Consider the following 12,873-nt stretch of genomic DNA (forward strand, 5'->3'; position numbering starts at 1 on the left):
TTTGGTGAATACCTTGTAGAAGTGTTCTTCTTCCTCTTTTTGTAGTTCTGGTGTGCTGCAGTGTGTTGTGGCCCTTTTGAATAGTGTCCTGATGCAACTTCGTTTGTGTATGTTTGGGTGGTTGCTTTCATAGTTCAGGACTTGGTCTATGTGTGTGGCTTTCCTGTAAACCTTTGTGGTGAATTCTCCGTTCGGTGTTCTCTGTACCATCACGTCTAGGAATGGGAGTTGGTTGTCCTTTTCTTCCTCTCTAATGAATCTGATTCCTGTGAGTGTGGCGTTGATGATCCGGTGTGTGTTCTCTATTTCTGTGTTTTTAATGATTACAAAGGTGTCATCTACATATCTGACCCAGAGTTTGGGTTGAATTTGCGGTAAAACTGTTTGTTCTAATCTTTGCATTACCGCTTCTGCTATGAGTCCAGAGATGGGTGAGCCCATGGGTGTGCTGTTGATTTATTTATATATTTGGTTGTTGAATGTGAAGTGTGTTGTGAGGCACAGGTCCAGTAGCTTGAGTGTGATAGGTTCCCTGTCTTGTTGTCTGTTCTGTATGTCAGCAGGTTGGCTATTGTTTCTCTGGCTAGGGTTTTGTCGATAGAGGTGATCAGTGCCGTTACATTGAATGAGACCATAGTTTCTTCCTTGTCTATGTGTATATTTCTGATGTCCAAGAATTCCTGTGTTGACTGTATAGTGTGTCTGGATCCGCTGATCAGGTGTTTCAGTTTCTGCTGGAGTTCTTTAGCCAGTTTGTGTGATGGTGTCCCTGGTAGCAATACGATGGGTCTGAGTGGGATGTCTGGTTTGTGCACTTTGGGTAGTCCATAGAATCTGGGGGTGTTGTTGCTTTCAGGTTTCATTCTCTGTGGGTCAAACCTGATTATCTATCCTTTTTTTTTGTAGGTTCCTCAGTGTGTTGTTTATCCTATTGGTGAGCTGTGAGGTGGGGTCAAACTCTTTCTTTTGGTATCTGCAAGTGTTGGTATCTGCAAGTAGTTGCGCTTTCTGGATGTACTCTGCTTTGTCCAGGATGACCGTCATTCTGCCTTTGTCTGCTGGTAGTATGATTATGTTCTTATCATTTCTTAGTGTTTTTAGTGCTTCCCTCTCCATCTTCTAACTATGTTTTAAATGTTATGAGGGTTCCAGCTTGGACAGACTGGGATATAAGGACTGAAAATCGAGTACTTTTTCTTCCTTTTTATTCTTATCTTAGATTTTGTTTATTAATATTTCAATTTTGTATCAAATACTTAAGTATCTGTACCCAGGTACCCCATATCTAAGATGGCACCATAAGTGGCAATATTTTAAACTTTTTACAACACCCATTAAGTGCATGTGACAATGAAGCTAATTTAATTCAATTCAGCAGTTCAGGCAGAATCCAAGTGAAGCTGCCTGAACTGCTGTGCTCTTCCAGCACCACTAATCCAGAATCTGGTTTCCAGCATCTGCAGTCATTGTTTTTACCTCCTTAATTCAATTCAGCCCAACCATCCAGTGAGTTCTAGATTATCACCACTTTCTGACTGAAAAATATCCTTCTTTATACTTCCTGCACTTTACCTTAAATCTATGGTTTTTGATACCTCTACTAAGGGGGAATGTTTCTTCTTACCTACTCCATCTATCCCCTTCATAATTTTGTCTGCTTCAATCCAGTCTTCCCAAATTTTCCACATTTCCCTTGGTCCCATGAGGTGTTAGCCCCTAACCAGCCAGTGAGAGAACTTATCAAAAGCCTTACCAAAGTCCATGCAGATTACATCCACTGCACTATCCTCAAAAGTACCTCCGGTCACCTCCTCAGAAAACTCAATCAAACATTTCATGCATGATCATCTCCCCCTTGCTGATTATCCCTGACTCATCCTTACCTCTCCCACTCCTGACATTCTCCTTTGGGGTGGCACGGTGGCTCAGTGGTCTGCACTGCTGCCTCACAGAGCTGGGGACCTGGGTTTGATTCCAGCCTCGGGCGACTGCCTGTGTGAAGTTTACATGTTCTCCCTTTCTGAGGGTTCTCTGGTTTCCTCCCACGATCCAAAAATGTGCAGGCCAAGTGAATTGGCCATGCTAAACTGCCCATAGCATTCAGGGATGCGTAGGTTAGATTCTTTAGTTCGGGGAAATTTGGAGTAATAGGGTTAGAAGGATGGCTTATTCTTTGGAGGGTAGTTGTTGGGCCAAAGGGCCTGTTTCCATGCTGTAGGGATTCTAATTAAAAAATCTGTCCCACAGACTGTTTTGCAATACTTACATTGTGGCTAAAATTTTTCCCACTCCCCTACAGATCCCTAGTTTGTCCCTACCACCCTTCTTGAATAATAGTACCACATTAGCTGTCCTCCAGTCCACTGATAATTTTCCTGTTGGCTGAAAGGATCCGAAAGTGAATGTCAAGACCCCTGTTTTCCCCTCTCTTGTCTCCCATCTGGGCCTGGGGATCTGTCCAATTTTAATCCACGAGTATGTCCTCCCTCCCAACCCTCATTATTAACTATCCAGCCCATCCCATGATGCCCCACCTGTCTGATGCAGTGCCCGGAATACTGAAATAGCTCACCATTCACCGGATTTTCGGGACTGGATCAGCATTCCTGGAGCCACGTTTAAAACACAATTGCTTGCCAGGCCGAGCACTGATGTTCTGAAACATCCGTGTGTGTTCTGCCACCTTCTCCCTGGACACGGTAGATGAGTGGAAATTGGTGTCCCACCTTGCAGACAGGGTTCAGGAAGTCCTGTTCGATGGAGTGGGGCACAGGAAGGATGCCCTCTTTACCTAGCACCAGCTGAGCAGGCCACCCCACCGGACTCGACCAGATTGGGTGGATGTGAGGGTGGGAGAGTGGTGGACAGGGTCAGAAGTCATATGATACCAGGTTATAGTCCAACAGGTTATTTGAAACCACACAAGTTTTCGGAGCGCTGCTTCTTCATCAGGTCCAGAATTCACCATCGGGATCAGTACGATCTCCATAGTGCAGTGAAACACATAATACTGCCACGATCAACATCCTTGGGAGTTACCTTTGACTAGACACTCAACTGGACAAAATGGCTACAAGAGCCGGTCAGAGGCTAGGGATACTGCAGCAAGTAACTCATCTCCTGACTCCCCAAAGCCTGTCCACCATCTACAAGGCACAAGTCAGGAGTGTGATGGAAATACTCCCCACTTGCCTGGATGGGTGCAGCTCTAACAACACTCAAGAAACTTGACACCATCCAGGACAAAGCAGCTGCTTGATTGGCACAGCATCCACAAACTCTGGATTAGTGGTGCTGGAAGAGCACAGCAGTTCAGGCAGCATCCAAGGAGCAGCGAAATCGACGTTTCGGGCAATTCCTGATGAAGGGCTTTTGCCCGAAACGTCGATTTCGCTGCTCCTTGGATGCTGCCTGAACTGCTGTGCTCTTCCAGCGCCACTAATCCAGAATCTGGTTTCCAGCATCTGCAGTCATTGTTTTTACCTAGCATCCACAAACATCCACTCCCTCCACCACCCACACTCAGTAGCAGTAGCTCGCTTTCTCCTACAAGATGCACTGCAGAAATTCACCAAAGATCCTCAGACAGCACCTTCCAAACCCATGACCATTTCCATCCCGAAGGTCAAGGGCAGCAGATACATGATAACACCACCACCTTCAAGTTCCCCTCCAAGCCACTCACCATCCTGACTTGGAAATATATCGATGTTCCTTCACTGTCATTGGGTTAAACTCCTGGAATTCCTTGCCTAAGGGCATTGTGGGTCAAGCCACAGCAGGTGGAATGCAGTGTTTCAAGAAGGCAGCTCACCCCCACCTTCTCAAGGGTGACTCAGAACGGGCAGTAAATTCTGGGCCAGCCAGCGATGCCAACAAATGAATGAAACAATCGCAGTGAAGAGGTAAAACCACCTGTGGGCTCCCGATCCCTGGTGACTCTTGGCCATTGGCTGGTTGTGTGCTGTGCATCTCACTGTCCCAAACATTGCTGACCATTTCATTCAAGACCAACCCCACTGGCCACTGAGCCCAGTGAAACAACAATTGAGGCCTTTGTAAAGACAACACAGACCTTGCCTACACATGGCCCCAGCAGCTTCTCAATCAAGTTTGGCTCCATTATGCATCATGTACCATCCAGGATGTCTGACCTGATAATGGGGACAGTCAATAACGGTTTTCCTTGTGTCCGGCAGCAGGGTAGAGATCTGTGAATTAGTGAAGCATGGTACCACACTATTGATTATGTTAACAGACAAACAATCCCCGGTAATCCCACTGCTATCCTAGTGAGAATCACTTCTTGACACTCGGATCTTCATCGGAGTTGGGCCCAACATCAAGATAGATCTCATTGGGCTTCTCACATGAATCTCCTGCCATAGCCCACTTCGCTGTAAGATACCACCCACACAGCACTGACCAGGATATAGACATCCCCTCAAATACCAGTCGAAGAAAAATGGGCGGCAGTCCATCAGCTGGTCGTCCCAGCTACGTGTCTTAATGAAATTTCATAAGCAGCTCACAAAATGCCAGCAGAAGTTCTATTACGGATTAAGAAAGGCCAGGCTAAGATGAGCCAGTGTTATAACTGGTCTGGGTTATGTAAAGATGTGGCAAAATTTAGCTAGATGTGCCGTACCTGTCAGATCATGGAGAAACACCTTCCCTGGACTAAACCTATGCCTTTCAAACCCAATACCAACTTTCCAAGAACCATTGGAAGACCTTTTAGAACTTCAGCCAGAGACGGTGAATTCATTGCCACAAAAGGCTATGGGAGCCAGGGCATTCTGTATATTTAAGACTGAGAGAGATAGGTTGTAACCCCTGGTTTGTTGCCTGTGCCACGTGCTAGCGAAGTGAGGAATAGGGTGAGAGAGAAGTTGAACACGTGGTGGCAGGGATGGTGCAGCAGGAAGGGTTTCGGATATCTGGATAATTGGGGCTCATTGTGGGATAGGTGGGACCTCTACAAACAGGATGGTGTACACCTGAACCAGAGGGATACCAATATTTAGGGTAAAGGTTTGCTTGCTGAGCTGTAGGTTTGATATCTGGACATTTCATTACCTGGCTAGGTAACATCATCAGTGGCGACCTCCAAGTGAAGCGAAGCTGTTGTCTCCTGCTTTCTATTTATATCTTTCTCCTGATTGGGTTCCTGGGGTTTGTGGTGATGTCATTTCCTGTTCGTTTTCTGAGGGGTTGATAGATGGTATCAAGATCTATGTGTTTGTTTATGGCGTTGTGGTTGGAGTGCCAGGCTTCTAGGAATTCTCTGGCATGTCTTTGCTTAGCCTGTCCTAGGAAAGATGTGTTGTCCCAGTCGAAATGGTGGGTTTTTTTATCCGTGTGTAGGGCTACGAGACTACCATACATCAGAGAAGTTTCAGAAATGACAGCCAAACTCGGAATCCTAGTAGCACACAAACCCACCAACACTCTCAAACAAAAACTAACAAACTTAAAAGACCCAGTACAACCCATGGACTAAACCAACGTCATCAACAAAATTCCATGCAAGGACTGCCACAAACACTATGTAGGACAAACAGGAAGAAAGTTAGCCACCAGGATACATGAACACCAGCTAGCCACAAAAAGACACCACCCTCTCTCCCTCCTAGCCCTACACACGGATGAAAGGGAAACCACCATTTCGACTGGGACAACACATCTATCCTGGGACAGGCTAAGCAAAGACCTGCCAGAGAATTCCTAGAGGCCTGGCACTCCAACCACAATGCTATAAACAAACACATAGATCTAGATACCATCTATCATCCCCTCAGAAAACAAACAGGAAATGACATCACCACAAAACCCAGGAACCCCATCCAGGGCAAACATATAAATGGGAAGCAGGAGATAACAGCTTCACTTCACTTGGAGGTTGCCACTGATGATGTTACCTAGCCAGGTAATGAAACGCCTGGATATCAAACCTACAGCTCAGCGAGCAAACGTACACCCTAAACCTCAACCTGAGCTACAAACCTTCAGAAACCTTTCGGATACCAATATCCTGTGGGAAAATTGGCTAATGCTCTTCAGGAAGGGTTTAACTAATTCAGCAGAGTGATGAGAACCGAAATTGTAGCTCTGGTGTCCAGGAGGTTGAGAACAGTGAGGTCAGAAATGAGGTTTCAAGATTGGAAGAGTTCACCGGCACGCAGGAAGGTGGTTTGAAGTGGATCTACTTCAATGTCAGGAGCATCCAGAATAAAGTGGGTAAACTTGCAGCATGGTACAAATGTGCAAACTCCACACAGACAGTCGCCTGAGGTGGGAATTGAACCTGGGTCTCTGGCGCTGTGAGGCAGCAGTCCTAACCGCTGTGCCGCCCACTGCCCTGTGCTGCCCACTACGGTTGCAGAATGTTTGAGGACTCGTCTACTGAGGTAGTAAGATTACTGAGATTAGAAACAGGAAAGGAGAGGTCACCCTGTTGGGAGTCTTCTATAGGCCTCCGAATAGTTCCAGAGATGTATTGGAAAGGATAGCAAAGATGATTCTGGATAGGAGTGAGAGTGATAGGGTAATTGTTACAGGAGACATTAACTTTCCAAATATTGACTGAAAACACTATAGTCTTTAGATGGGTCAGTTTTTGTCCAATGTGTGCAGGAGGGTTTCCTGACAGTATGTAGACAGGCCAAGAAGGGGCGGGCCTTGTTAGATTTGATACTGGGTAACGAACCTGGCCAAGTGTTAGATTTGGAGGTAGGTGAGCACTTTGGTGATCGTGACCACAATTCAGTTTAGTGATAAAAAAGATAGATGTATACCACAGAGCAAAATTTATTGCTGGGGGAAAAGTAATATGATGTGATTAGGCAAGTTTTAGGGTGTATAGGATGGGGCAGGAAACTGCAGGGGATGGGCACAATTGAAATGTGGAGCTTATTCAAGGAACAACTACAGCTGATAAGTATGTACCTTTCAGGCAGGGAGGTAGTTGTCAAGCAAGGGAGCTGTGGTTTTCTAAAGAAGTTGAATCTCTTGTCAAGAGGAAGAAGATAGGATGGGACATGAAGGTTCAGTTAGGGCATTGGAGTGTTACAATTTAGCCAGGAAAGACCTAAAGAGAGGGCAAAGAAGAGTCAGGTGGGGACGTGAGACGTCATTGGTGGATAGGATCAAGGAAAACCATAAGGCTTTCTACAGTTATATCAGGAATAAAAGAATGAGTTAAGGATAGAAGTGGAACATTGTGCTTGGAGTCTGAGGAGATAGGGGAAACATTAAATGAATACTTTTCATCAGTATTCACACTGGAAAAAGACAATGTTGTTGAGGAGAATACTCAGATACAGGCTACTAGACTAGGTGGGATTGAGGTTCACAAGGAGGAGGTATTAGCAATTCTGGAGAGTGTGAAAATAGATAAGTCTCTGGACCAGATAGGATTTATCCTCGGATTCTCTGGGAAGCCAAGGAGGAGATTGCCTAGCCTTTGGCTTTGATCTTTATGTCATCATTGTCTACAGGAATAGTGCCAGAAAACTGGAGGATAGCAAATGTTGTCCCCTTGTTCAAGAGACAACCCTGGTAATTATGGACTGTGAGCCTTATTTAGGTTGTGGGTAAAGTGTCGGAAAAGGTCATAAGAGATAGGATTTATAATTATCTCGAAAGGAATAAGTTGATTAGGGATGGTCAATGCGCTTTTTGAAAGGTAGATTGTGCCTCACAAACCTTATTGAATTCTTTCAGATGGTGACCAAACAGGTGGATAAGGGTAAAGTGGTTGATGTGGTGTATATGGATTTCAGTAAGGCATTTGATAAGGTTCCTCATGGTAGGCTATTGCACAAAATATGGAGGCATGGGATTGAGGATGATTTAGCAGTTTGGATCAGAAATTGGCTCACTGAAAGAAGACAGAGGGTGGTGGTTGATGGGAAATATTCATCCTGGAGTTCAGTTACTAGTGGGGTACCACAAGGATCTGTTTTGGGGCCACTGCTGTTTTGTCAATTTTATAAATGACCTGGATGAGGGTATAGAAGGATGGGTTAGTAAATTTGCAGATGACACTAAGGTCGGTGGAGTTGTGGATAGTGCTGAGGGATGCTGCAGGTTACTGGGGGACATAGATAAGCTGCAGAGCTGGGCTGAGAGGTGACAAATGGAATTTAATGTGGAAAAGTGTGAGGTGATTCACTTTGGAACGAGTAACAGGAATAATGAGTATTGGGCTAGTGGAAAGAATCTTGGTAGTGTAGATGAGAGAGAGATCTTGATATCTATGTACACAGATCCCTGAAAATTGTCCAGATTGATAGGGTTGTTAAGAAGGCATATGTGTGTTAGCTTTTATTAGTGGAGGGATTGAACTTCTGAGCCATGAGGTCAAGCTGCGGCTGTATAAAACTCTGGTGCGGCCGCACTTGGAGCATTGCATACAGTTCTGGTCACCTCATTGTATGGAAAGGGTTCAGAGGAGACTTGCTAGGATGTTGCCTGATATGGAGGGAAGGTCTTACGAGGAAAGGCTGAGGGACTTGAAGCTGTTTTCATTAGGGAGAAGAAGGTTGAGAGGTGACTTAGTGGGGGCATCTAAGATAATCAGAAGGTTAGATAGGGTGGACAGTGAGAGGCTTTTTCCTCGATGGTGATGGCTAGCAAAAGGGGACATAGCTTTAAACTGAACGGTGATAGATTTAGGACAGATGTCAGAGGTAGTTTCTTTATTCAGAGTAGTAGAGGCGAGGAATGCACTGCCTGCAACAATAGTAGACTTGCCAACTTTAACGGCATCTAAATTGTCATTGTATAGACATATTGATGAGAATGGTAGGTTAGATGGGCTTCAGTCTGGTTTCACAGGTCGGTGCAACATCAAGGGTTGAAGGGCCTGTACTGCACTGTAATGTTCTATAACATTCTAAGTTCGATGTAGGTTCTTGATTGTTAAGGAGATCAAGGGTTACTTGGAGAAAGCAGAAGAATGGGGTTGAGAGCCATGATTGAATGGTGGAGCAGACTCAATGGGCTGAATGGCCTAATTTCTGCTGCTATGTCTTATGGTCTCTTGGTCTTAACTACTAGGTTCTGAATTAACTGTGTTGGACATCCAGCTGAAACCCAGGTATAGGACTCTGTATCAGTTCACAGTTATAGATGTGTTGACAGGACTCCATGACACAGCAACTTTAGCAAAAATTATGACCAAAAAATGACAGCGGAAGCATTTGTTCATTTATTTTATTGGATGTGAATTAAAGAGAAATTTATAAAGCAAAGCTCGGAGACCATGTTTCCCAGTCCATGTTTCCAGTGTCATAGAAACTATTACCAAAGTATAAGAGATACAAAAGGCATTTGAAATGTCATGGCATCAGAGTTTTTCTGACAGAGGCCCTTTGGCCCATTGTGACTCTTCTGGTCATCAAATATCAATCAATTCTGATGACATTTTCCAGCATGTTTTCCAGCCTTGGGTACTATGATGTTTCAAGAGCTTATCTAAACAATTCTGAAGTGCTTTGAGAGTTCCTACCTCTACCAACATTTTAAGGCAGTGAGTTCCAGATACCCATAGCCCTCTGGGTGAAAAAAAATATATTCTCAAATCCTGACTAAAATCCTCTTCCAAACTTTCAAACTGTGCTGCCCCCCTGCCCCCCCCCCCCCCCCACCCCCACCCTCCCCACCACCACCACCACCCACCCCGGTTGCTGATCCCACCACTGAAAGGAAAACTGTCTCCCTATCTACCTTATCCATGCCCCTCATAACATTGTACACCTCACTCAGCCACACCACCCACCCCTCAGCTTTCCCTGCTCATTGGAAAACAACCCAGAGTATTGAGTATCTCTTCATCGCTGAATCGCTCCATCTGGACAGCATCGATAAAACCAGATGCTGGAAATCAGTAACAAGAACAGAAATCACTGGAAAATCTTAGCGGGTCTGGCAGCATTTGTGGAGAGAAAGCAGAGTTAACATTTAGGGTCCAGTGACCCTTTCTCAGAGATATCGCCCCTGAAGTCCATCCAGTGCAATCACACCCTACCTGTAGTTTGGTCGCTAAAACTGCCCACAGTACTCCATCTCTGCAGAAGTGGGTACTGCAGATGCTGGAGATTAGAGTCAAGATTAGAGTGGTGCTGGAAAAGCACAGCAGGTCAGGCAGCATCTGAGGAGCAGGAAAATCAAGCCCTTCATCAGGAATGGGCTTTTCCCCGAAACGTCGATTTTCCTGCTCCTCGGATGCTGCCTGACCTGCTGTACTTTTCCAGCACCACTCTGATTAATAATTCCATGTGTGTCTAACTAGTGTCTTATACAATTTGTAATCCCCCTGCTCCTATACTTAGTGTCTGGACTAATAAAGGCGAGTAAAAACAATGACTGCAGATGCTGGAAACCAGATTCTGGAATAGTGGTGCTGGAAGAGCACAGCAGTTCAGGCAGCATCCAAGGAGCTTCGAAATCGACGTTTTGGGCAAAAGCCCTTCATCAGGAATAATAAAGGCGAGTATCCTATCTGCCAATTTCACCACCTTATCCAGCTGTCCTTGAGCGTTCAAGGATCTGTGGTCATGTATTCCAAGTTCTCTCTGGCTCTCTGTACCATCTCCCATGCAACACATAACTCCCTTGCCTTACCCGTCCTCCCAAAATGTATCACCCCCACCCAACTACAAGATTAATCACCAACATTGACATGAGTGAATTCAGAGAAGACATGTGATTGCCATCAGGTCCTCATGAGAGTTCCCTGGGGCATTCATGGAACAAGATGCTTGTGCTTTTGGATTTATGGCAGCAGTATAAAACACATTAAGCATTCATTTTCGCTTCAGTTGATTAAAAACATAAATCATCAGGGCCTCAGCTGCGAAGATTCAAGAGCTGAGTTCTGAAGCACGTTTCACTTTCTCTCCTAACAGCAGAGTCGAAATCCTGAGCACGTGCTCATCGTTGCTGAGGCCAAACCTTCCGACGTCAGGGATATTAGCTCCAAACGGCCTCGAACTTGCTTTGGTAGCTTCTGTGTAGTTGCTGGAATGCCATTACGACAGGGTCACTTTCATTGTGGCACAGGTCTTCGAGAGAGGTGCTGCCAAAACAGAACACCCTTGTGACTAAAAGGCACCAATGGCTACACCAGGAGTTACTTCATAGAATGGAATCATAGCATCCATACAGTGTGGAAGCAGGTCATCCAGCCTGGGTAAGTCCATACAAACCCTCCAAAGAGCATCCCACCCTATCCCTGTAACTCTGCATTCCCCATGGCTAACCCATCCAGCCGGCACACTCTGGGGTAATTTAACGTGGCCATTTCATCTAGCCTAGACATCTTTGTGACTGTGTGAGGAAACCCACGCAGATACAGGGAGAGCATGCAAACTCCACACAGACAGTCACCCGAGGCTGGAGTCAAACCTGGGTCCCTGGTGCTGTGAGGCAGCAGTGCTAACCACTTAGCCACTGTGCCACCCTTGACATCAATATAGAGTTATAAGAATGTAATGTATAAGGGCAGGATATAGTCATCAGCCACTCAAACTTGTTTATTTTCAAATTTTTTCATGGGATGTGGGCACCACTGGCTACGCCAACCTTTTCTGCCTATCCCTAATTGCCCCAGAGAAGGTAATAGTGAGCTGCCTACTTGAACCATTGTGGGTCCTTGAGGTGTAAGGGCTGTCTGGAAGCGAGCTCCAGAATTTTGTCAGTGAGCCAACAGTTATAGACGATTCAGTCAGAGGTGGTGGTGCAATGGTAACGTCACTGGAGTTGTGAGCCGATAGGACCCAAGGTGATGATGCTCTGGGAAAATGGGTTCAAATCCTACAATGCCAGGTGGTCAAGTTTGAATTCAATAAAAGTCTGGAAGAGGATGATCTTTGATATGGAGGGATTGTCCTATGAGCAAATGTTAAACAGCTGCAACTCTCCTTTCTGGAGCTCAGAAGCACCATCGAATAGAATCCCTACAATGTGGAAGCAGGCCATTCAGCCCATCGAGTCCACACTGACCCTTCCAAGAACATCTCACCCAATCTCTTTAACCCAACTCTTCCACCTGGCTTGCACATCTCTGGTCACTGCAGGGAAATTTAGCATAGCCAATCTACCTAACCTGCACACCTTTGGAGCGTGAGAGCAAACATAGAAAAAATTTGCAAGATCCACATAGACAGTCACGTGAGGCTGGAATTGAACCCAGGCCCCAGGCACTGTGAGGCAGCAGTGCTAAACACTGAGTCACCACGATAAAAGAGGCCATCACATTGCAACATATAGGATTCTTAAGGAGCTTGATAGGGTAAATGCTGAAAGGATAGTTCCCACCATGAGTGAGAGTAGGTCCAGAGGGAATACTCTTGGAATTAAGGAGCACCAATTTAAGACTGACATGAGGAAGAATTTTTCCCTCTTAGAGGATTATGAGACTTTGGAATTCATTGCCACAGAGGGGGCTGGTGAGGGCAGAGTCCTCATGTATATTTAAAGCTGAGATTTTGTTTATTCACTCATGGGATATGGGCAACATGACTCAGCATTTATTACCTCTCCCTTGAGATGGTGGGGGTGAGCTGCCTTCTTGAACCGCTACAGTCCATGTGCACACTGCCCATTGGGAGGCAATTCCAGGAGATAGATAGGTCCTTGATCAGTCAGAAAATCAAGGGTTACTGGGAAAGGGTAGGGAGGTGCTTGTGAGGAGTGTCAGATCAGCCATGACCCTCTTGAATGTCGGAGCGGGCTTGAGGGGCCGAATGGTCTACTCCCGTTCCTATTTGTCATGGTAGGAAGCTAGGCTAATGGTAATCACTGCCGATTGTTAGAAAAACCCATCAGGTTCACTAATGTCCTTTAGGGAAGCAATCATCGTGGTTG

General features: G+C 45.5%; 1 protein-coding gene across 1 annotated transcript in view; it reads right to left on the reverse strand.

Moving 5' to 3' along the window:
- Positions 1-10,215: 10,215 nt before the first annotated feature.
- The window catches only part of LOC140494784 (probable ATP-dependent RNA helicase DDX60), a 130,072-nt gene continuing 127,414 nt past the window's right edge, over positions 10,216-12,873 (reverse strand). Inside the window, exon 36 of the mRNA XM_072594382.1 lies at positions 10,216-11,083. Within this exon, the coding sequence (XP_072450483.1) occupies positions 10,978-11,083 (106 nt within the window). The 3' untranslated portion in view covers positions 10,216-10,977. The remainder of the gene's footprint in view (positions 11,084-12,873) is intronic.

This window comes from Chiloscyllium punctatum, chromosome 2 (assembly GCF_047496795.1).
Source record: "Chiloscyllium punctatum isolate Juve2018m chromosome 2, sChiPun1.3, whole genome shotgun sequence".
NCBI lineage: Eukaryota > Metazoa > Chordata > Chondrichthyes > Orectolobiformes > Hemiscylliidae > Chiloscyllium > Chiloscyllium punctatum.